The sequence below is a fragment of the Dama dama genome, chromosome 14 (genome assembly GCF_033118175.1).
Source record: "Dama dama isolate Ldn47 chromosome 14, ASM3311817v1, whole genome shotgun sequence".
Taxonomy (NCBI): domain Eukaryota; kingdom Metazoa; phylum Chordata; class Mammalia; order Artiodactyla; family Cervidae; genus Dama; species Dama dama.
The window spans coordinates 21,440,496-21,465,945 of NC_083694.1; the positions used below are offsets into that span (position 1 = coordinate 21,440,496).

Genomic DNA, 25,450 nt, shown 5'->3' on the forward strand with positions numbered 1-25,450 from the left:
GCTGAAGAATTGATGCTTTTGAACTGTGGTGTTGGAGAAGATGCTTGAGAGTCCCTTGGACTGCAAGGAGATCCAACCAGTCCATCCTAAAGGAGATCAGTCCCGGGTGTTCATTGGAAGGACTGATGTTGAAGCTGAAACTCCAATACTTTGGCCACCCTGATGCAAAGTATTGGAAAAGACTCTGATGTTAACACTGATTGAAGGCGGGAACATTGAAGGCGGGAGGAGAAGGGACGACAAGAGGCTCAGACGGTTGGATGGCATCACCGACTGGATGAACATGAGTTTGAGCAATTTCTGGGAGTTGGTGATGGACAGGGAAGCGTGGCGTGCTGCAGTTTCCATGGAGTCGCAAAGAGTCTAACACGACTGAGCGACTGAACTGAACTGAGTTGGCAAATTGTAGTCCAAATGGACGGAGAAGGCAACGGCACCCCACTCCAGTACTCTTGCCTGGAAAATCCCATGGACGGAGGAGTCTGGTGGGCTGCAGTCCATGGGGTCGCTAAGAGTCGGACACGGCTGAGCGACTTCACTTTCACTTTTCACTTTCCTGCATTGGAGAAGGAAATGGCAACCCACTCCAGTGTTCTTGCCTGGAGAATCCCAGGGACGGCGGAGCCTGGTGGGCTGCCGTCTAAGGGGTCGCAAAGAGTTGGACACGACTGAAGTGACTTAGCAGCAGCAGCAGCAGCCGTCCAAATGGACGGAGATACGCTATATGTGTAAATTACATAGCAATTTTCGAAGACCTGGAATGAAGACAAAGAATGTGAAATATTATGTTTATAATTTTAAATGAATTACATGTTAAAGTGGTAATGTTAGTTATACTGGATTAAATAAAATAAACTTTAAAAGGAACGCGCGGCGATTGAAACGTGAGCTTGGGGCGCGGGCCACACTTCTTCCCGCTCTCGTGGCCAGCGCCGCTCCAGGGGAGGCTGCAGCCCGGATCCGGGTGTTTGGGTCCCCTGTCTCCCCGCCCCTCGCCGCGTCCCCGCCCCTTCCCCACCCCGCGCGCGTGCGCACTCCCGTAAGGCCCGCGCCCGTGCTCTGGGCTCCCTGTTTCCACAAAGCCCGGCCGGAGCCGAGGCCCCGGCGTCCACCCGGACCCTGGGGTTGGTCTGGCCCGCCATGCGCTGGGGGCTGCGCCCTCGCGGTCCGGGGGCGGCGGCCCTGGCCGCGGCCTGGAATTTGTGGGTGCCACCCCCCCTTCCTTGTCGGCCGCGCTGGCGAGGGACAACCGGGAGCCTTTTGGTGCGGTCAGTCACCGGGGCCAGTAACCAGCCACAGAACTCGAGTAATGGCAGCTATCGGGACACGGTGTTGCTGCCGCAGACCAGCTTCCCCATGAAGCTGCTGGGCCGCCAGCAGCCCGACACGGAGCTGGAGATCCAGCAGGTACGGGCGGGCCTGCGGGCCGGGAGCGGGGCCTCCCTGGAGTCACGCCTGGGGCACCCACATCCCGGGCAGGGCAGGGCAGGGCAGGGCAGGGCCCGGCCGCAGGCTCCAGGCCCTCTTGGTCCAGAGGTGTTGCGATCAGACCGGTGGGAATCATGCACTTCCCACAGGTTGTACTGGGTCAAAACACAGGTGCGGAAACCTCTAGACAAGTCCCCTAGAGGTGGCAGGTTCCAGACCGGAATGCTAACCCGGGTCTCCCGCATTGTAGGCAGAGCCACCTACCGTCTGAGCCACCAGGAAAGTCTAGCGGTCAAACAGCTATGCTCAGATAGCATGGATGGAATAGAAATTCCTGTTTTAGTTTATACGAAACTAGTCGAATTTGGACTCTTTGACAGTGATTTTGTTTAAAGTAAATTAACATGTACACATATAAAGATGCGATCATGAGAAGAAGTTGAAGCTTACTTTTGTGGTATCAGTAGGTCGCTAGTTGGAAGGTGGCTTGTTTGAAGGGTTAAGTAGCCATGGTTACTTCATCTGTGTCCTGTTCCTCACCTGTGCCTCTGTCTCCTGTATTAAACTGAGCTTTCTAAGGCCAGAAATTCACTTGTTAGTTTGTGTAATTCTAGGGTCTTTAAAAATCCCTGATATTTTGGATATCTTAGTTAAGTAAATATGCTTAGCTTAAATATTCTTAGGACAGCTCTCAGAGTTCTAGACTCTCAAACCTGTTTTGGCCATCTAGTTTTTTAAGTGTTCCGTCCAGTACTTTCTGTATTTCTGGAATTGTGACAGTTTCAGATATTTTCTTGTATAATCTTTACACAAGCTTGGTGGGTTGAATATTATTAACTTTTTTTTTCAAATGAGGGGATAGGCCTACAAAGGCAAAGTAACTTGGCCTACATCACACAGAAGGTGAGGGAAGGGGAGTGGGGCTGCAGTCAGTGTTTTTCCAGACTGAGAGAGTAGCAAGTGTTGAGGCCAGAGCATAGCAGGAATAAGATATGAGAGAAAGAGTGTGTGTGTGTGTGTGTGTGTGTGTGTGTGTAGTGGGGGATTTCAACATGGAGTCAGGGGGAGGGAGTTCTGAGACATTGACTGAGAATTTTTGTGGTACTAAACCTTTGTAGGCCTTCCCAGGTGGTGCAGAGGTGAAGAATGCTTGCCGGTGCAGGAGACACATGTTCGATCCTGGGTTGGGAAGATTCCCCTGGAGGAGGGCATGGCAACCCACTGCAGTATTCTTGCCTAGACAGTCCCACGGACAGAGGAGCCTGGCAGGCTACAGGCCAAGCGGTTGCAAAGAGTTGGACACGACTCTCGGCGAATAAGCACAAACCTTTGTAGGGTCCTGTATACCTTCATAGAGAACTTAGACTTTAAACTGAAGTCTGCAGGGTATCTATTGAAAAGTTTTAAGAGATAAGTACTCAGATGTGTATCTTATTTATTTTTTATGTTATTAGGAGTAAAGTTTTTTTTTGATAAAACATTCTTAAATTTATTTTTTAATTGGAAGATGTGCATTTTAGAAAACTCACCTTGTGTTTTAGAGTTGAATATTTTGGAATGCGATAGGAAATAAGCAGGTGCTGAGTGTTACTTATGGCAAGTTCACGAGTATGTGTTTATGTGATGTGCAGACATTATTGTTCTTTTTAAACAGAAATGTGGATTTTCAGAACTTTATTCATGGCAAAGAGAAAGAAAAGTGAAGACTGAGTTTTGTCTTCATGATGGACCTCCTTATGCAAATGGTGACCCTCATGTTGGACATGCTTTAAATAAGGTAATTATAATTTTGGTTATAAGATGTGAAGGAAAATCTTTATGTAAATACACTTTGGAAAGGAGTATATTCTGACGTTATGACAATCATGTAAATTTGCATTGACATAAACTGAAATGTCTTAATAGAAAGTATCAATGAACAGTTTTAGTACTGTGTGAAAACTAACATCACTGGTATTTGCTTTGAATTTATTTTACATTATTTAAATATCATTTTATTCAATAAATAATTAATGAGCATCTGTTATGTGCCAGATATTGTCTAGACTCTGGGAATAGCAGTGAACAAAATAAGAATAAGTCCTGTCTTCATGGAGCTTGTGATCTAAACAGGAAGGCACAGAAAGATAAATAAGTAAAATGTTTAATATGGTAGATAGTTGCCATAGACTGAAAGTTTGTCTCCCTCCCCCTGCAAATCGTCTGTTGAAACCTAGTCCCTCTATCAGTGGGCTTAAAAGCCCTAATTAAAAAGACCTCAGAGAGCTCCCTTGTCCCCTTATGCCATGTGAGGTTACAGTGGGAAAAATGAGGTCTATGAACCCAAAAGGGGTCCTTACCAGATACTGAATTTGCCAGCCCCTTGATCTTGGACTCCACAGCCTGTAGAATAGTGAGAAAGATATTTCTCCTATTTATGCCACCCCATTTATGCTAATTCTCAGACACCCTGCTGATGTCCAAGAATTGCTTGGTTGTATATGTGGGATCCCCACCCCCCCCACACACACAATCACACACACACACACACACACACACATACAGACAGACATATACACACATAGGAATACACACATTATTTGTAGTAATGAGTACTTTAGAAGAAAATAAAAACAGGGAAGACTAATAGGGCGGGTCAGTTGGGCATAGTGTAGTTTTATTAAATTGATCTGGGATACCCCCCTCACTGAAAAGATGACATTCCTGTAAGGTCCTCAAGGAAGCAAGAGGGTAAGCTGTGGGGTATTTGGGGTAAGTATAACTAACTGAAAGAGGAGAGTGAAAAAGTTGCCTTAAAGCTCAGCATTCAAAAAACTAAGATCATGGCATCAGGTCCCATCATTTCATGACAAATAGTAGGGGGAGAAATGAAGTAGCGGCAGACTTTATTATTTTGGGCTCCACAATCACTGTGGACGGTGACTGCAGCCATGAAATCAAAAGATGCTTGCTCCTTGGAAGAAAAGCTGTAATAACCTAGACAGCATATTAAAAAGCAGAGACATCAATTTGCCAACAAAGGTCCATATAGTCAAAGCTATGGTTTTTCCAGTAGTCATATATAGATGTGAACACTGAAGAATTGATGCTTTCAAACTGTGTTGCTGGAGAAAACTCTTGAGAGTCCCTTGGACAGCAAGGAGATCAAACCAGTTAATCCTAACAGAAAGCAATGCTGAATATTAATTGAAGGACAGGTGCTGAAGCTGAAACTCCAATGCCTTGGCCACCTGATGTGAAGAGCTGACTCAACGGAAAAGACACTGATGCTGGGAAAGATTGAGGGTAGGAAGAGAAGGGGCAACAGAAGATGAAATGGTTGGATGGCATCACTGACCCAGTTACACAAACTCCAGGAGATAGTGAGAGACAAGGAAGCCTGGTGTGCTGCAGTCCATGGGGTTGCAAAGAGGCAGACGCAACTTCATGACTGAACGACAACAGCAATAGCTAAGTGCTTCCCATGTGGTTCAGGTGGTAAAAAATCTGCCTGCCAAGTCAGGAGACACAGCAGACACAGGTTAGATCCCTGGGTTGGGAAGATCCCTTGGAGTAAGAAATGACAACTCACTCCATTTGTGTGTGTACTGAGTATACACACACACAGTGCCAAGTACAAAGACTTCAGGTGAGTTTTCTTTATGTGTTTGAGGAGGATAAAGTGAGGATTTGGTATCAGGGTGATGCTGGCCTTCTAGAATGAAGGCTTACTGCCCTCATCACTCTTTTGGTTTCTGTTGCTATAATTTTTTTGCCAATTGCAAAATTTCAGATAGGTTGAATTATAACAGATTCTTCTATGTCTGGCTTCTTTTACTTGTACAATGTTTGATATTCATACACGCTGTTATGATGTCAATAGTTGATTCCTTTTTAATTGTCAATAATTGTAGAGAAGCATTCCATTGAGAGAGTGTGTACCACAATTTATTTACTATATTTTTCAGTCCTTTATTTTTATTTATTTATTTTTTTCAGTCCTTTATTTCTATGTATACTTTAATGGAAAGTTTGGAGAGGGCATGGCCTTGGACATCTGTCTGTATTTTCACCACCAGAAATCTGGTCACTGAACAAGTCAGTATTGCTATTAGAGTAGAATTATAATATGTATTACATATTGTATTAGACCAGGCTTCCATGGTGGCTCAGATAGTAAAACGCCTGCCTACAATTCGGGAGACCTGGGTTCGATCCCTGGGTTGGGAGGATCCCCCTGGAGGAGGGCATGGCAGCATACTCCAGTATTCTTGCCTGGAGAATCCCCATGGACAGAGGAGCCTGATGGGCTACAGTCCATGGGGTCCCTAAGAGTCAGACATGACTGAGCAACCAACACTTTATTTTTCACTTACTTTCTTTCATTGTGTTAGACCATTTAATTGTACTGAAAACTTCTAACACTTTTGAGATATGTAACATATCTCAAAAGTGTTACACATATTGCACATTCTTTAGTATGAAGTTTGTTTGCCTCCACAGAGGCCAAATCATGCTGCTTGATAGCTCATTTTCAAATTATTAGACATATTACATCAGATGGTAAAAAAAAAAGCATTAATTTCTTTTAATGGACAGAACTGAAGTGCTTTTTTTTTTTTTAAGTACATGCTATTTGAAAACAATTTCATTCAAATTTTGTTTTAGTTAGAGTTTATATTTGACGTAATTATAAATTCAGGTGCATTTGTTAAGAAAAAAAGAGAGAGGATTCGGTATACGTTTTACCCAGTTTCCCCAGTGGTAACATCCTGCAAAACTGTAGTACCATATCATAACCAGAATGTTACACTGACACACTCAAGATACCAAACATTTCCATCAAGAATCCTTCAAGATGCTCTTTTTTTTTTTCTCATTTATTTTTATCGTGATGCTCTTTTATAGCTATATTTATTTCCCTCTTTTCCCACCATCTCCTTATCTGTTGTCTACTTCTATATTTTTGTCATTTCAAGAATTCTGTATAAATGTAATCATACAGTTTTGGGGGATTAACTTTTTTCACTCAGTGGTATATATTGTATATTTACATCTCAATTTGGACTGGCCAGTTTTGATGCTTATTACCGCTGGTGGCTAGTGACGAGTATGTGAGACATCACACTCTAAGCGTGTGTGCATAACTTCCTTTATTTAGTTAAGTGCTTGTAGAATAGTCTGTGTGTCCTTAGTTGCTCAGTCATGTTCCATTCTTGCGACCCTATAGACTGCAGCCCGCAAGGCTCCTCTGTCCATGGGATTCTCCAGGCAAGAACACTGGAGTGGGTTGCCACTTCCTTCTCCAGGGGATCTTCCCGACCCAGGAATTGAACCCAGGTCTCCTGCATTGCAGGCAATTCTTTACCAACTGAGCTATGAATAGTGGCAGTCACCATTCTACATGCTGGGAGTTTACAGATGAAGACAGATGGGATCTCTGATTTCAAAGAGTTTATGTTTTCCCAGGAAGGGACAGATAATTAAATAAATAAAACAATTTCAAATAGGGATAAATGGGAAGGATGTTATTTATATTGATCAATGTAACATAAGAGTGTACAAATATTAAGTATGTATCAGTAGATGAATGTTTTTGTTATATAACTACCCCCAGATCACAAGGCCCCCTGCCCTTTGGTAAGAAGTCTGAAGGAGTTTTACATAGAAGGTGTAAGAGGAATGTGTGTTATCGTTTCTACTTTTGAGAGACATGGGAGGGAAGATATATTTTTCTGCACTATTGCATTATTTAATTTTGGGAAGAAGGAATTGAACCTGGAGCCAAATCTGTCCTTTGCCTTTGAGCCTCCATTTTTCAGTGGGAATATATTTTTTAAAAAATCTGCTGCCCACTAGTATCTTAAAATGAGCTAAGAAACAGTTACAGAACTTTACTAAGAGATCTACTGTTTTATTTAGGGTTTTAGTAATAACAGAGTTAAGCATAATATTTCATACTCCAAGGGCATTATAAATTCTGCCTTGATTCTATAATATTTATGAGCTAAATTTACATAAATAATTTTATTCCATGAGAGTAAAGCAAGTTGTAATTTTTTACTTTGATTTTTAGGAAGTTCAAATTATTTCTTAAAAGAGTGATATAGATTGCTTATTTGCATACTACAACTTAAAAAAATTAATAATGTTGGATATAATGTTTTTCACTTTGAAATCTTTTGTAATTTCATTTCTTCCTGGGGGAGTTAATGACATTTTAAAAATCAGATATTTGTTATGCTTGTGTTTATGTAGAACATAAGTTGGTAGATTTAATAGGTAATTCTATATAAATCCTTTTGGACTTTATTAGTGTTTTAAAATGATATTAAGAGAACATAAGTTGTAGGCCACATGCTTTTTGTATGAATGATGATTATCATTTCATCTTTGCAGATTTTGAAAGACATAGCCAATCGATACCATATGATGAGAGGTTCCAAAATACATTTTGTGCCAGGCTGGGATTGTCATGGGTTACCCATTGAAATGAAAGTATTATCAGAACTTGGTGGAAAAGCTCAGAATCTTTCAGCTATGGAAATTAGAGAGAAAGGTAATTAATCTCTATTTCTGTTTTAAAATGTTATTTGTAAACCCTGGTTCCTTGGAAAAGTCAGGGCTTTGTCAAAGACACCTGTTGATTTTTGTTTTTTGCTATTGTTTTTTCGCTTATAATGAGATCAGTTGAAAACCACTGTGTCACAGAAAATTCAGATTTTGTGTAACTGACTTTTGTGAGAACTTATGTTCAGAAATGAAGGAAAGGTTTGTGAGCACGTCCAAGTACATTTTTCAATTCTTTGGCCCTCATGTTTTGTTGAAATTATTATTTTGGTCAGTGTTTTTATTTACTTTCTTGGCTAGAACCTGTTGACCTATTTTAGGTCCTAAACCAAAAGTAAATTTTAAATTAAAATTTTTTTAGACATCTCTTTTTTGGTCCTTTCCTTCAGTAGCATGAGTCAAGGAGGACTCGTCTGTTCTTATCTGTTAAACTTGTATAACTGGATATGATTTTGAAGATTTCATACTTCCTTATGAGACAGTATGATTGGTTGCACTAATTAATTTTGTGTGTGTGTATATAATGAAAATTATTCTCTGACCTTTTCTTAAATTATGAAGTAAGAAGAGTAACTTTTCCAGTTTGTTTTTTTTAAACATAAGATCATTTTATGATCTCTGACTAATGGAAGAGTTGGTAACAAAATTTTAACTTTTGAAATTTTAGTTAATTTTAGAATTTGTTGTAGGTATCTGCTGAACACTTTTAACTTTCAGGATAAATTTACTTTTAAACATTTTTATAGTCTAAATTGTGTGTAATACCTGCATTTAGAGAGATATATGCTAAACCGTGTTCAAGAATTTTAACTCATTTTCAAAAGGCTTTTTGTTTATTGATTTTAGCTAGATCATTCGCCAAAGCAGCAATTGAGAAACAGAAATTGGCATTTATTCGCTGGGGAATAATGGCAGATTGGAATAATTGCTACTATACTTTTGATGGAAGATACGAGGCCAGACAGTTGAAAATTTTCTACCAAATGTATGATAAGGTAATAAAGTTTTTTTTTTTCCTTTGAGTATGTTGAATTACATGTTACAGAATTCCAGCTTTCATATATCTTTGTCTTTTATAGGGCTTGATTTATCGATCTTACAAACCTGTGTTTTGGTCTCCTTCATCAAGGTATTTATGTGTTTTGGGTAGCTAAAGTGGAGAATTTTGTGGGACTTTCAAATATTTATGTTTAATGTTTTTAAACCTTAGGACTGCGTTGGCTGAAGCAGAACTTGAATATAACCCAGAACACGTCAGTCGCTCAGTATATGTAAAATTCCCTCTCCTGAACCCTTCTCCTAAGTTGGCATCTCTTCTAGGTAAGATTTATCCATTGCTTGAGTTTATTAAACTTAAGGAATTAAAGCATTAGATTTGCTAGCATATATGAACTTTCATTTTCACAGATGGTTCATCTCCGGTTAGTGTTTTAGTCTGGACCACACAGCCTTGGACAATTCCAGCCAATCAAGCTGTTTGTTACATGCCAGAATCAAAGTAGGTTTATTATAGCAATTTTTGTTTTATCCACAAATAGGATCAGCTCCAATTTTTAGCATTAGTTTGATCTTATTGCACCCTCATTATCCTCTTAAAATTAATGAATTATCACTTAGTTTTTATGTTCATATAGATTTTATTAAGCTTTAGAGAATTCTACTTAAGACCTTATTTTCCAGCTTCTTTGGGAAAGAAAACAAATGTAAGGAATGAAGTCCTTTGAAAATAGCACTGTTTTGATCTTAAAGTTAGTTTTTCTAAAGTGACATAGAACGTTTAAAATGTTATCTGTGGTTTTTCCTTTTTCACTGTTAGTAGCTTACGCCTCAATTTTATTTTAGGTATGCTGTTGTGAAGTGTTCCTCATCTGGAGACTTATACATTCTAGGTGCAGATAAAGTAACATCTGTTGCTTCTACTTTGGGAAGAACATTTGAGGTTATTTCAACATTTTCAGGTGAGGATTTACAGATATTCTGACAGTCAAAGTCATCAAAATACTGGGTTGATCTGAGTTCAGTACCTTGCTGAACATCGCTCATTGTGAATGAAACAAATATGGCTTCTACTTTTCTAGAATATATTTTACATTGATCAAACTGAAGAATATACATTAAACATGATAGGAGCATAGAAAATATGAACATTGACAGAGTCACAATAGTTGAAAAAAAATTTTTGACAAATATCCAGTGGAAAATTAGAAAAATGTCCTCTAATACAACATAAAATGTCGAAATTTTCCTTTAAATTTTTATTCAAAAGTAAATTACTGAAAATTATTTTTATCTGATTTGATCAAAAGAGCAAGGAAGGAAATAAATACATTTATTTTGGGCTATATGACTTTTATTAGGAAATTGAATAAATTCTGAAAGTTATTTCCAAGATAGCATTTCTATCAAAAGAATCCTTCAGTTCAGTTCAGTTGCTCAGTTGTGTCTGACTCTTTGCGACCCCATGAATCGCAGCACGCCAGGCCTCCCTGTCCATCACAAACTCCCGGAGTTTACTCAAACTCATGTCCATCAAGTCGGTGATGCCATCCAGCCATCTCATCCTCTGTCGTCCCCTTCTTCTGCCCCCAATCCCTCCCAGCATCAGGGTCTTTTCCAATGAGTCAGCTCTTCGCGTGAGGTGGCCAAAGTACTGGAGTTTCAGCTTCAGCATCAGTCCTTCCAATGAACACCCAGGACTGATCTTTAGGATGGACTGGTTGGATCTCCTTGCAGTCCAAGGGACTCTCAAGAGTCTTCTCCAACACCATAGTTCAAAAGCATCAATTTTTCGGCGCTCAGCTTTCTTCACAGTCCAACTCTCACATCCATACATGACCACTAGAAAAACCATAGCCTTGGCTAGACGGACCTTTGTTGGCAAAGTAATGTCTCTGCTTTTTAATATGCTATCTAGATTGGTCATAACTTTCCTTCCAAGGAGTAAGCGTCTTTTAATTTCATGGCTGCAGTCACCATCTGCAGTGATTTTGGAGCCCCCCAAAATAAAGTCTGACACTGTTTCCACTGTCTCCCCATCTATTTCCCATGAGGTGATGGGACCAGATGCCATGATCTTAGTTTTCTGAATGTTGAGCTTTAAGCCAACTTTTTCACTCTCCTCTTTCACTTTCATCAAGAGGCTTTTTAGTTCCTCTTCACTTTCTGCCATAAGGGTGGTGTCATCTGCTTATCTGAGGTTATTGATACTTCTCCCAGCAATCTTGATTCCAGCTTGTGCTTCTTCCAGCCCAGCGTTTCTCATGATGTACTCTGCATATAAGTTAAATAAGCAGAGTGACAATATACAGCCTTGACGTCCTCCTTTTCCTATTTGGAACCAGTCTGTTGTTCCATGTCCAGTTCTAACTGTTGCTTCCTGACCTGCATACAGGTTTCTCAAGAGGCAGGTCAGGTGGTCTGGTATTCCCATCTCTTTCAGAATTTTCCACAGTTTATTGTGATCCACACAGTAGTAAGCTATAATTTGGGACTCCTAAAGTAGTGGCTGATTTTGAAATATAACTATGGAAATCTAGGGAAGTTTAAAATTACCTTTGTCTTTAGGGACGGTATATCTTTGAGTTTCTTACGAAAGAAAAAAATCACAAGTTAGAGATACTCAAAAATGGAAAGATTATCCAGCTAAATAGAGAAGACCTCAAAATATATCGGTTCAGATATAAGCCAGTTAGAGGTTTAAACAATCTTAATAAAAATCAAAAAGTATTTAATGTCAAAGGCATAAAAGAAGCTTTAGAATGTCTCGGATTTAATACCATTTGTATCTTATTGGTGCATTCAGTAAGTTAGAGGTAAGTTAGAGGATCTGGTATATTCTTTAGTGCATACTCTTCACTCACCTCTTTTTTAAAAGGAATTGATATATAGCATTGTATTAGTTTTAGGCATTCGGTATAATGATTTGATACTTGTATGCATTGTGAGATGATCATCATAAATCTAGTTAACCTCATCGTCATGTGTAGTTACAAAGGTTTTTCCTTGTGATGCGTACTTTTAAGGTCTGTTCTCTTCAGTTCAGTCACTCAGTCGTGTCCGACTCTTTGTGACCCCATGGACCGTAGCACGCCAGGCTTCCCTGTCCATCACTCACTCCCAGAGCTTACTCAAACTCATGTCCATTGAGTCGGTGATGCCATCCAACATCTCATGCTCTGTCGTCCCCTTCTCCTGCCTTTAATCTTTCCCAGCATCAGGGTCTTTTCAGATGAGTCAGTTATTTGCATCAAGTGGCCGAGGTATTGGAGTTTCAGCTTCAGCATCAACCCTTCCAGTGAACATCCAGGACTGATCTCCTGTAGGATGGACTGGTTGGATCTCCCTGCAGTCCAAGGGACTCTCAAGAGTCTTCTCCAACATTGTAGATCAAAAGCATCAATTCTTTGGTATTCAGTTTTCTTTATAGTCCAACTCTCACATCCATACATGACCACTGGAAAAACCATAGCTTCGACTAGATAGGCATTGTTGGCAAAGTAATTTCTTGCTCTTTAATATGGTGTCTAGGTTGGTCATAACTTTTCTTCCAAGGAGCAAGCACCTTTTAATTTCACGGCTGTGGTCACCACCTGCAGTGATTTTGGAGCCCCCCAAAATAAAGTCTGTCACTGTTTCCATTGTTGCTCCATCTGTTTGCCATGAAGTGATGGGCCCAGATGCCATGATCTTAGTTTTCTGAATGTTAAGTTTTAAACCACCTTTTTCACTCTCCTCTCTCACTTTCATCAAGAGGCTTTTTAAGAGGCTCTGTTCTCTTAGCAGCTTTCAAATATACAATATAGTATTATTCATCACAGCCCACCTCTTTTTTAAGTGCGGAAGATAGTAGACTTCATTGACATTTTAGATGTTGTTACAGAAGTTAAATGGAATGCTCAAAGGTTTGTGAAAGTATCAGGTTAAATGTAAAGATCCTGTTTCTAGGCTGCTTCACTGTTTTAAATGATCGCTGTGTGGAGAGTTGATGGATTTTCGCCACTCTGAGCCACCACGTTTCAGAGCAGTCTGCATACTTTTAATTTCTGGCTGAATAATCTCGGAACAGCTGGCTCTCTCTTTACTAAAGTAGTAGGAATGTAGAGCAGATAAAATGGAACATTTTCTTTGGGGTAGATTTCCTTTCCAGAAAGAAATGTGAATTGTTTCTTACGAATCATCTGGGGATCTTTGTTGGGAGGTGAGGAAGAGTATTAAGTAGCATAAGCACTAAGTACTGGGGCTAAAGGAAAGTTCACAGATGAAATGTACTTTGCTCCAAAGCTGTGGTTTCCATACTGAGAATGGTGTTACTCGTCAGTCTGATTTCGAGGAAAGGAGTCAAAACACACGCTAACGAGTTGATTTCTCTAAAAATCAGTGTTGACCGTTGTCTCCTTTAACAGCATTAAAATTTGCATGGAAAAGAATGCATCCTAAAGTAATTTTCCTAGTAATTCAGGTATTTCCTGGTTATAAAATGCCAAGTCAGCCAAGTGAGACAGCAGGGAAAGCTTGTGATTTTCTTCAGAAAAGGGAGTTTTGTCAGGATTTTATAAGGGAATGTCAGTTTTTCTCACGCCTCTTACCCTGTTTTAAGCAAAATGAAGTCAGCAAAAGGGCTGTGTTTTCTATGAAATGTCAAAAGTTAAAAAAGATTTGTGTTGTTCTTCTGGTGGTATGAATAGGCTGTGTAGTTTTTATTGCTCTATGGCTAGAAAAAAGGATCACAGAAGTGGAGAAATTTATAAAGGCAGTTTTTTTTTTTTTAAGTTAAATATCATTTAGCTTGGAAAGATGAAGAATGATTTGTGGGGAATATCTGAGGCATAAGGGGGCATTGACCATTCTTCAGTTATTAATGCTAGAGACTAGATAGAATAAACAGACCTATTTAATATGTTGGTTAAGTGGATGGGTTGAACCAGCAAATTGTTTTAAAGCGTGAAACTGTTTATTTTTAGAATATATGAAAGAAAGATTAGTTTGTGGAGCTCAACTCAAGAGGGAGTGAAGTTGGGAAACAGTAATGGTGTAGAGGGCTTCCCTGGTGGCTCGGTGGTGAAGAATCCACCTGCAGTGCAGGAGATGCAGGTTCGATCCCTGGGTCAGGAAGATCCCCTAGAGAAGAAAATGGCAACCCACTCCAGTATTCTTGCCTGGGAAATCCCATGGACAGAGGAGCCTGGAAGGCTATAGTCCATGGGTTTATAAAGAGTCAGACATGACTTAGTGATTACACGATAACAACAACAACAGAAAACTTCATAGATGATGGGTGTGGTATATTATTAAAGGGGCTAGAGTTATGTGGAATATTAGAGTCAGACTTGCCTTTGAACTTGAATTCAGTCATTTGTTAGCCATGTTACCTCAGACAAATTGCCTATATTTTCTTGTTTTCTGATTTGTAAATTGGAGATAATGTTAGCTGTTTTGTACTATTATGAAGGTTAGGTAAGAGTTTATGTTGAGTCCAGTATATGGTGGGTACCCAGTAACTGTCAGGTTTTATTGATCAGATCTTTTCAGGGTAACATTATGAAAAGCAACAACAATGAGTTCCCACAGAGATAGTATTAGAACCTGCTGGTCACTGACCCATTGATCTAGAAATTTTTTGTCCTCTGTTCTAAAAGGCACACAACTGTACATAAATTAGGGAAATGTTCTTGGGTTCATTTGATTATCTATTTATTTTAATAATTACCAATACTTTAAAGCACTTACAGTGCAGCAAGTATTGTGATATGTTACCCAAAATGCTTGACATGTACCAACCAGTTTATCCTCACAGCAGACCTCTGAGATACAAACTGTAATTACTTACATTTTATAGATTCCTGAAAGTCACAGCACAGGTAAAAGGGAAAGCCAGAATTTGAGCCCAGCCTTGTCTCAGATTTTGCTCTTTTCAGCCTGATATCTGTTGCTTTCCTTAAAGAGGTGAAAGAATCGCCATATAAAATAACTCTCAGTTGTGGTTTTCTTTGCCCACAGGTGTGGATTTGGAAAATGGTACTTGTGCTCATCCTTTAATTTCCGAGAGGGAGTCTCCTCTTCTGCCTGCCAATCATGTGACCATGATGAAAGGAACAGGGCTGGTTCACACAGCGCCAGCTCATGGTATGGAAGATTACAGTGTAGCTTCTCAACACAACTTGTCCACGGTATTGCTTCTCTTTTTTCCTTTTTAATAATTGCTTTTGTAGAGTTGGAGTGATAAACCCTAACATCTTTACTTTTTGATAATCAATGATCATTTTTGTCTTCGTAGTTGTGAATTGCTTTTGTGCAATACCTCATTAACTCATACTAATTAAGGATCATTTCCTAGAATCAGCATAGAAATGGCACAAAGTTGAAATTGAATACATAGTAAATGGGGGCATTTTTTTTTTCCACGTATTAAGTCACATAGACAAATTACTGTCAAGCCCTGAAAAATGGCAAGTGGGTTTTGCTTATGTACATGCATGCTTAAGTTGCTCAGTCATGTTCAACTCTTTGCAACCCTGGGGACTGTAGCCCACCACGCTCCTCTGTCCATGGGATTTCCAAGGCAAGAATACTGGAGTGGGTTGCCATTTCCTGCTCCAGGGGATCTTCCCTGACCCAGGGATCTAACCCACATCTCCTACGTATCTTGCATTGGCAGGTGTATGCTTTACCACTGAGCCACCTGGGATACTAGATAGCTCAAAAGAGCCATTTTTTTCAGACTAAACCATCCTCAAAATTTATTTTACACATGAGTTACTTAGCAAGTTTTTCCATTTAGTTAAAGACAAGTCTCAAAATCATCACAGTGTATATACATTGCCATAGATCTGTAAGTTAACAGAAGTTCTTAGTATATCTTGTTACTTTTATTATTAAATTTTTGGTATGTGCTTTAGTAATACAGTTTGCCTTTGGTGATTTAAGTGTTTAAATTCACAAAGTCTGATTGACTACGAAGTAGTACCTAAGTTTTTAGTACAATGAAAGACTCGACTATAATGAGGTGTTTTATACATTATATATTGTTTTGCCAGATATTGTCATAAGATAGAAAGTCTTGATGCTTTATTTTAATTGTTCAGAACGACTCTTTGTAGGATTGTTTAGTGAATGAAGATGGAGTTTTCACAGATGCTGCAGGTCCTGAACTTCAAAACAAAGCTGTTCTTGAAGAGGGAACAGATGCAGGTGAGTCCTGTATATGTTGATATTGTGGGTTTTTTTTGACGTTGATATTGTAAATATGCATTTCCTGAGAAGCAGCCAGCAGTAATCTTTGCTGACAATTCTCTCATCTTGCACTTTTAACAGAAGCAAAAAGCTGAAATTATATTTTATTTTGCCACATGGTTTAAAATGGAGTTTGGCACTTTTTCATCTTTCACTTTGAATTGCCCTACTTGTTTAATCAAATCAGGTCAGTCAGCAGGGAGTGGTGTTATTTTAGGACAATAGAGATAGTCATCAGCAGTGTAAGTTTTGTGAAAGGATGAAGTCAACCTTGGGGCTAGATGTTGACTGAATCAAACACTCTCACTCTCATAACTCTTATATCACTGACCTACACTATGAATACCTTTCTTTGCCCACACCACGACTGAGGCCAGTTAGATCTGGTATATTAATTCTTCTAGGCTCTTGTCACAAACTGCCGTAAATTTGGTGACTTAGAACAACAGAAACTCATTCTCTCGTACTTCTGGAGGCTAGAAGTCTGAAATCAAGGTGTCAGCCAGGCTCTGCTCCCTCTGAAAGCTCTGTGAAAAGGTCCTCCTTTGCCTCTGCCTAGCTTCTGTTGAGAGAAGGCAATGGCACCCCACTCCAGTGTTGCCTGGAAAATCCCATGGACGGAAGAGCCTGGTGGGCTGCAGTCCATGGGGTCGCTAAGAGTCAGGCACGACTGAGCGACTTCACTTTCACTTTTCACTTTCATGCATTGGAGAAGGAAATGGCAGCCCAGTCCAGTATTCTTGCCTGGAGAATCCCAGGGACGGGGGAGCCTGGTGGGCTGCCGTCTATGGGGTCACACAGAGTCGGACACGACGGAAGCGACTTAGCAGCAGCAGCAGCAGCTTCTGTTGGCTCCTGGTAATCCTGGCTTTCCTTGGTTTATAGCTATATCACTGCAGTCTGCCCCCATTGTCCCCTGTCATTGGCTCTGTGTGTCCCTTCTGTGTGTACGCTTTCTTCTTACAAGGACACCAGGAGCTGGAATTAGGGCCCACTCTAAGCCAGTGTGGCTGGTTCAGTCGATTAGCCGTGTCAGACCCTTTGTGGCCCCATGGACTGTAGCTCGCCAGGCTCCTCTGTCCATGGGTTTCCCAGGCAAGAACACTGGAGTGGGTTGCTATTTCCTTCTCCAGGGCATCTTCCTGACCCGTGGATTGAACTCACATCTCCTGTGTCTCCTGTGTCACAGGCAGATTCTTTACCCACTGAGCTGTCAGGGATGTCCTGTGTGACCCCATCTTAGTTGCAGACTGCATCTACAAAGGCCCTGTTTCCAAATAAGGTCACAGTCACAGGTCGTAGGGGCAAGGACTTAGGGGACAAAATTCAACCCAGTCTACCTGGTTCCTTTGGATTACCTGGAGACCATTTTAAGATTCATAGTATGAGAGACTGTGACTCTGAATTTGACAGGTAGAGTTCTAGGTGTGTTCTGTCGTCTCTGAGAAGAGCCCATGGGAATGGCATACTTTGGAGCCTGATGAAGGTTTTGCAGTTTCTGCTTTTGTTGTTGGGAGGTTCCCAGATTATGCCTTTGCTCCTTGGTAGATGGCTCCTCTCACTGTCACCATTGGCCCAGATTCCGTACTCCCTGGGAGTTTAGAGAGTCATTAGGGTTTTCATAGTACTTTTTCATTGTGTCTAATGTAAGTTGTTTTTTGTTTTTTAAGTTATAATGATGCTTCAGGCTGCAAAGAATTTGTTGAAAGAAGAAAAATTGGTACACAGCTATCCCTATGATTGGAGAACTAAGAAACCAGTAGTTATTCGTGCCAGCAAGCAGTGGTTTGTAAATATCACGGATATTAAGACTACCGCCAAGGTATAAAGGGCATCCTACTGTAAGGGTTGGGTTTCTCATTCCCTCAGGATGAAAGGTTTATCTGTGAGGTTGGGGTAGGATTTTGAGGGTAGAAGGAATTAATTGGTTTCATAAAATTGTAGAATTTTAGATCTGGAAGGACCTTGGGTTTCTCCATTCCTTCCTAGCACACATGTGGAAACTCATGCTTAAAGAGGTTAATTAGTTAGCTCTGATTTCCTGCCCAGTGTCATGAAAGTAGCATAGAGTTAGGACTTGAGTTCAGCAAATTGTTTAAACTCTCAGAACCTCTGTTTCCTCATCTATATAAAGGTGATAATAACGCCTACCTCATGAGATAAGTGAATAAGAGTTCCCAGAACAGTGCCTGGCACGTAATAGGCATTCACCAAAACTCTTTTAAAACCCTTGGCTTCCTTAAAATTGAAATCACAATTCATGTGAAAAGCTATTTCTTTGAGCTAATAAATACTTTATAGCTGGCATTTTAAATATTAATGTACATTTGAGCTCTTTCATTCAATATATAGATGTATCTGTGTGTGTGTGTGTGTACCTCATGAATAACTTGATTCTATTAAATGAAAGAGCTCAACATATTTTGCTTTTGGTTTTCAAATATATATTTGTTGACCATGCTGAGTGTACAGATATTTTGCTTTACAGCTTGCGTATAGCATTGCTGTTATTAGTTGGTTCATTTGTTGCCCTGGCAGTTTGGGGCCCTTGCCAGAGCTGTGGAGGCAGTGTATACTTTCTACATTCTTGTAGATTGGAGAGCTGGGCTATGGACTGTACCTTTGTTTTGTTCTGTATTTTTTTTTACATTTCTCTATAAAGCCTGTTTTTCTTACCTGTAAACGTAGTTTGTGACTTTCAGTTCTGCACAGATTTTTGTTGCAGAACATGTGAGTCTGATGCTGATGCAATACGCTGAAGACAAGTTTGTTTTCTTAACTTCTTTATGGAAATTTTAAGTGACTCTTTGCAGAAATAGAGAAAGTAATATACTGTCATCTTTCTGTCACCCAACTTCAACAATAATCAACTTTTTTGCCAGTTTTATTTTTATCTACATCCCTACTCATTATCTACACTTCCTACCCATTGGATTATTTTAAAGCAACTTGTAGGTATTATGTTTTCCATAAATATTTCATCATATATATCTGACATTTAAAATTAAAATATAATTTTCATGCCATTATTACCACCTTAAAAATATTAGTTATTCCTTAACTAAGTCAAATATTCAGTCAGTATTCACATTTCTTCAAATTTTAATCAAAATAAATTGCAAATATTGCCATTCTACCTGTAGGTGTTGCTTACAAAGGCTTTGGGGAGGGGATTTCTGGTCAGATAAGCAAGGAAGCTGTTTAATCACACTCTGAAAATACAAAAATTCTTTTTTTTTTTTTTAAATGAATAGAGAGACTTCTTTGTTGAAACTTTGAAATGGAGTTTATCATGTTTTCACTTATGGATATTTTTAAACGTTTTACTATATAATTCTTTTCTTGTTAACTGATAAAGGAAATCAAATGCCAGTAGTTTACAGCTTTTGTGGGGGGGAGTTGGAGGGAAGGAGAGTTCTTGAGACAGTAAGTAAATAAGTAACTTATTTTGAGAAAGTGTTTTCTATGTTGGAAACCATACTAAGTAAAATTAGGTTATATTTCTTTCTTTAAGGTTATATTTCAATATCCTTTATTTGTCAACCTAAGATAGGAGCTTATTTCTTAAACATTTAAAAAAGAATCCTGGAAATCAAGTTTGAATTGAGTTTAACTGAAGTTTAATAACGTGTAGTACTTCTACTAAACCTGTTATTACCAGTTTTGATCTAGGAGTGCTTGGAAATTAGTATAAAATCGCTTGTCACTTCCTTCAAAGGTGAAATCTGCTCTAGATGTTATTTATTAGATCCTTTGTGGCCCTGTTTTAATATCTCCTTGTTTGCTCTGAAATCTATGGTTTTTTTAGATTAGTTTCTCTTTGGCAGGGAGAGTGGGCATGTAAATGCCTTTAAAATTCCAAAATAAGGAACTGTATCAGGATAAAGAATGGGAGTTCTAGAACATTTGTTCTGCTTTCTCTCACTGAACTTGATTTGTGAATCAATTGCAGGAATTGTTGAAAAAAGTGAAATTTATTCCTGGATCAGCATTGAATGCCATGGTTGAAATGATGGATAGGCGGCCATACTGGTGCATATCAAGGCAAAGAGCTTGGGGTGTTCCAATTCCTGTGTTTCATCATAAGACAAAAGATGAAGTCTTGATCAACAGGTAGAACTCTTTCAAAATTTTTCAGCATTTTAAAGTGAGTTGTATTTTCTTCAAAAATCAGAAAATAGTGGACTATGGAAAACTCTTGATATATGTTAAATAAAATAGTCTAAAATGACTATCTTTTTTGGGGGAGTAAAATACAAATTCCAAAAAGATCCTTTCAGATGGGTGAAGTTTTAACAATTACTGGATTATTTTCAGTATTGATACTCAGAAGTAAAGGCATTGACTTTTTTCCTTTGAGAATTCATTATTCCTGACTGTGTGCCTAACACTGTGTTGGAGTAAGGTGTCAGGAACCCACAGGGAGTGGATTGAGTGACCCGGTGTGTGATTTTGATGTAGGAATCAGTGTCAGTCTTTCACTGAGTCTACTTTCACTCTCAGAAGTGGTGTTAGGTAATTGTATAGATAATTTAAAATTTAAGAAACTGTAAAAAACAAAAAGTTATTTCTTCTTTTTTTGCTTAATTTTTTTTTTTTTAGTTTGGAAAGGTAATACATGAACCTAGTAAACAATTAAGAGTCGAAGAGCTTATACGATAAAAAGAAGTGTTTTTTTTTTTTTTTTGCTAGTCATACACTAGACCCTTTTTTGAGGCAGTAAACAAGACTGACATGGTCCCTGCTCTTATTGTGGTAATAATCTAGCTAGTTTATCTTATGGTAAATTAGGGTAGCTTTCAGGATTGTTACTGTTATTAAGAGATGTGGAAAGGGGAATATTAATCATTTCTTTTGGGAATATATCCTGAATTTTCATGTTTTTGGAAGTAATTTTGTTTCAAATTTTTTTTACTAAGTTATTCTGTAATATGAACAAAGAGTTTGACTACATTTTGGGAAGTATTTTCATATTTCATCAGTTGAGGATCCAGTGAGCATTTTGAGGGCATGGAGGCAGCAAGTAATGGAGAATTCAGGAGATGACAGAGGAGGGATGTGCCCTGCCTTGGGCTTCAACATCATTTTTGTAAAACGGTTGTGCTTTTCATTGTCTACATTATTAGTGCTCTATGCATGGTATTTTTATGAATATATGTATTTTAGTTTTTTTTTTTAATTGTTGATCCCAATGTTTTGTTTTAAATTACCTTTAGCTGCATATCAGGTAGTTCTGAGTATCCTTGGTGTGAAGGTTCCTTTTCACTTTGAAATATTCTTGTATCACTACTTCATGGATAATCTGACACCTTCTGGCAACATGGCTCAGAGAGAACTAAAGGATTTGCTTTGAACCCAAAATAGTTTGTTTGCTTCCTTCTTAGAGGATATGGCATTTGAGAAAGGCCTTGAGAATTGGGCAGGAAATGGGGGAAAGTACTTTGCAAGTAGTGGTATTAGAAGCTGAGGACCCAGAGTGGCGAAAACACAGCATGTGTAGGAACCGTAATGGGGGTGCAGGGTGTGTGTGAGGGGAACAGAAAGATAAGCACCTAAGAAAGCTTGACTGGGGCAAATTGAAGTGATTCTTGAATACCAGGCTCTAAGGAGTTTAAACATTTAAGTAGGAGTGAGGACTAAGAGTATATTTTAGGAAAAGAAGCTAGAAGTTAGAGATCAGGAAGTGATTGTAAGGTTATTGCAATATTATTACAGTTTGGAGCTAAGACTCTTTGACCTAAATATTGTTGCTTATATTTTTAAAATTTAGAGCTTGATCACATAAAAACTAGTATCTTATTTCCCCTACTGAGAATTAACGTTGAGATAAATTTACACAAGTATTGCTTAAATTCCTTACCAGAGAGTTTTCCTTTAAGGAAATGTTTATAAAAACACTGTGAGTGTTCCTCATTCTTTTCTGCATTTAGAGAGCAAGATTTTTAGGGAGTTTCCTTGAAGTGATTGAAGTGTACCAATTGTACATATTAGTAAGTAGAGCAAGCTGGTTTATTTGACCGTTTAATCACTACAATACAGTGGTACATAGGTCAATTGGTCAATGACGTAGGTGAAATAAATGTGAGCTTTGTCAGAAAAAACAGGCAGATTTTCTTTAGGAATAATTTGTGTTTTATTTACAGTCAGTATGTTTACATGGTGAGTAACAGATTCTTTTCTCTGCATTGACCTTTGTGTTGCTCGTGTGGTATACTTGATTTCTGATTTTGGAGTTGCAGAGATGTACAGAACATTGGCCTACAGAAATGACAGACAGACAGTCACACTGTCTGTCAATTCATAGGTCATTTTCCTGTACACCATTTCTGAATAATAACTCTAATCCTCTTCCATTTTTGGTCCTTTAAGTGACGTAACAGTTGATTTTTTTTTAATGGATGTTAATTCTTAATTATTTGTCAATTTTTAAAGACTGCATGAAAGGATGTCTGTGTTTTTTTCATGAATGAAGTGAGAATCAGGTGACCATGATTTTTTGGTCTTCCTTGAATATGCCTCTACATTGCAGTGAGTTGGCAGCCATCAAAAGTAACAGCATCTCCACTGGAAATTGATGCACAGTCCACATGGAGTTGCTGTTACAGTCGATGACGCCATTAAGGTCATCAGAAGGTTCCCTCCGCTTTGCAGGATGAAAGTATAAATAATCTCTTAGGTAGTTTCACAGAAGAAAATCTTGATTTATTCTTTTCTACAGAAGTTGAGAGACTGATATGAAACTTTGATTTTTAATTTTTATTTTGAATTAATGTTCTCATTTGTACTTTATATTCATATTTGTATTTTCTCAAGAAATAATTCCACTTTTGACTTTAGTATCATTGATCATTTTTCTTAATCTGTGATATAACATCTTTATAATTTAGGTGGAAATCTATTACTAATTAGTAAAGACAATTACTCTTAGCATAATAAAGATAAAATATAGAAACTAGGAAGGAAAAGAAGTTATTAAATTTCCTTTCATTATAGAACATTTAAGTGTTAATGCAATAGTTAAACATGCATTTAGGAAACTTAACCCCTGATTTACAGAAATTATAAGAAATTTCATTAGAAACATGCAAGGAATTTCAAATTTGAGTGTTAGATTTAGCTACCTCAAGTTTTTGCTCATGTTAATAGTAATGACTTATTTGTGAAAAAGTTTGATAGTATTCATCAAATAAAAATTTCTCCAAAATTGTTTCCTGTCAGCTTCAAAATATAGGATTAAATTAAAAACAGACACCACCCCAAATTTCTGGAATTAAATGTAGTAAATAAATATGAAACATTTAGCATCTTACCTCATTCTTAATTCCTGTGACTTCCAGAAGAAAAAATTATTATAGTCCTTAGCATTTTTGCTTTTATAAAGACAAAATGCAGGGAACTGAAATGACAGCAACAGTTTCTTCATTACCTTGTAATCTTAATGCTGTTTGATTTCTAGTAACATGCTAAATAAACTTGAGCCCAGTTGATATCGAAGTTCAGAATGATTGGTTGATGTTACAGGGGCTGGTTCTGCCTAGTTCATTTTCACAGATTGAAACCCAGGAAGGACACATAATATGTGTATTTAGATAAGGCCATTGCGTAAAGTACAAAGTTTTATGATGGACTTATTGCTTTATGAAGAGCAGCATTAAGATGGAAGCATAGAGATTATGTAGTGATAAGTGGTTTCACCCACTTTTATTAACAGTAATTTATACTGATCTTTGGGTTATAAGTTAACTGTGTGTTTGTGTTAAGTATAGCATTTTATTAACAAAGGGGGGATTTCTTATATTTCAAAAGACAAATTTTGACTACTTCTTATGTTCTGTTTTTCAGAAGAATATCTAATATCACTAGAAACTGTTTTGAAACTTTAAAGCACAATCTCAATTTTGTAATAAAAAGTTACACTTCTAAGTATTTATCCTAAGGAAACAAAAGGACTAACATCTCTTGTATATAGATAGACAGATAGATAGATAGATAAATGTAGGGATGTCTAATACAATTGTTTATGAAGAAACATGAAAAAGAAGAAATAAAGTCAATTTTGGAAGAATTAATGTGTAGCCATTAAAAATTGATAGGTAGTCATTAAAAATGGTAGCTTATTAGCTCTTTTTTTTAACGGTTTTGATGGATTGTTTAATGTAATAAAATAGCTACAAGAAAAAAAGTTTAGAACATCACATTATATTCTCATCTTTGTAGAGCTATCCCAAATTCCTCATGAAATTACTCTCATTTAATTTCAGTTTTGAAATTAGAATTTTATCTTCCTTACATTCCTTAGGGAGCCGCTAAATAATTACTAAAATCTGAGCTTATCAGCAGGGGGAGTTAAAAATGAGAATCATCTGTCACAGACTTTAATCTAAGCACCCTAAGTAGCTTAGCTCTTAATGGTTTCCTAACTCCTTCTGTATGAAAATCAAATAAATGTAGCCCATCCCAGCCTTTGGCTGTTTCTGTTTTTGTTACAGTGCTGTAAGGGGCACTTTCTGAGCACTTATATAGCATTTACTTGTATTTCTCACCCAAATTGTCTTTTCAGATTTTGTTTGAATATTAAATTTATCTTTATTTTGCAATCCACTGTAGTCATCTCAAGTGTGAAGGTTGTATGTGCTTGTTTATTTTTATTGCAAATTTTATTTTTAAAACTGCCACAACTTTTTTGGGACATTCAGACCACCAGAGTATATAGGTCGGGAGAAAGTTCTCACTTTGTTATACCAATTCCATGCACTTAAATTTTGTTTTGTTTGGATTATGAGAATGTTTTTATCTTTGAAATCTACTTTCTCATTTGTTATAAATTTTGTTCAGTATATACTCTAATTCAGAGTTGTCTTTATTTTCCCTTAAAAACATATGTAATGTAGTTGTCTAAGATCTCAAAATAGAGCTAAGTTGCAGAAGAAAATGCCTGTTAAGGTACATTTAGTACATCATATTTTTATATTTCATGATAAAAAGGAAGGAAGCAAGTCTTGCTCTAAATATTAGTAAGACTTGGTCTATTAATATGGCAGAGCTTCTCTCCCCTCTTTAAAATGCTTTGTATTTGTTTTCAATACACTGGAAAAAAAATTTTTTTTGTTCATCTGCATATGTTGGGAAGAACACCGTATAGTCATTTTCTTAGTAGTATGTATTTTATTTATGACAGCCTTTTTGAAATTAGATTTTTTAAAGCTACTACAGGATTATTTTCATTGGTGCAGATAACATTGTG

At 38.0% G+C, this 25,450-nt stretch overlaps 1 protein-coding gene across 1 annotated transcript in view; it reads left to right on the forward strand.

Moving 5' to 3' along the window:
* The first annotated feature begins 1,072 nt into the window (after positions 1-1,072).
* IARS2 (isoleucyl-tRNA synthetase 2, mitochondrial) overlaps positions 1,073-25,450 on the forward strand; it is a 42,519-nt gene continuing 18,141 nt past the window's right edge. Inside the window, exons 1-12 of the mRNA XM_061160064.1 lie at positions 1,073-1,407; positions 3,083-3,205; positions 7,807-7,966; positions 8,824-8,972; positions 9,057-9,106; positions 9,188-9,297; positions 9,385-9,475; positions 9,820-9,935; positions 14,974-15,143; positions 16,074-16,164; positions 17,877-18,028; positions 20,159-20,319. Coding sequence (XP_061016047.1) covers positions 1,141-1,407; positions 3,083-3,205; positions 7,807-7,966; positions 8,824-8,972; positions 9,057-9,106; positions 9,188-9,297; positions 9,385-9,475; positions 9,820-9,935; positions 14,974-15,143; positions 16,074-16,164; positions 17,877-18,028; positions 20,159-20,319 — 1,640 coding nt within the window. The 5' untranslated portion in view covers positions 1,073-1,140. The remainder of the gene's footprint in view (positions 1,408-3,082; positions 3,206-7,806; positions 7,967-8,823; positions 8,973-9,056; positions 9,107-9,187; positions 9,298-9,384; positions 9,476-9,819; positions 9,936-14,973; positions 15,144-16,073; positions 16,165-17,876; positions 18,029-20,158; positions 20,320-25,450) is intronic.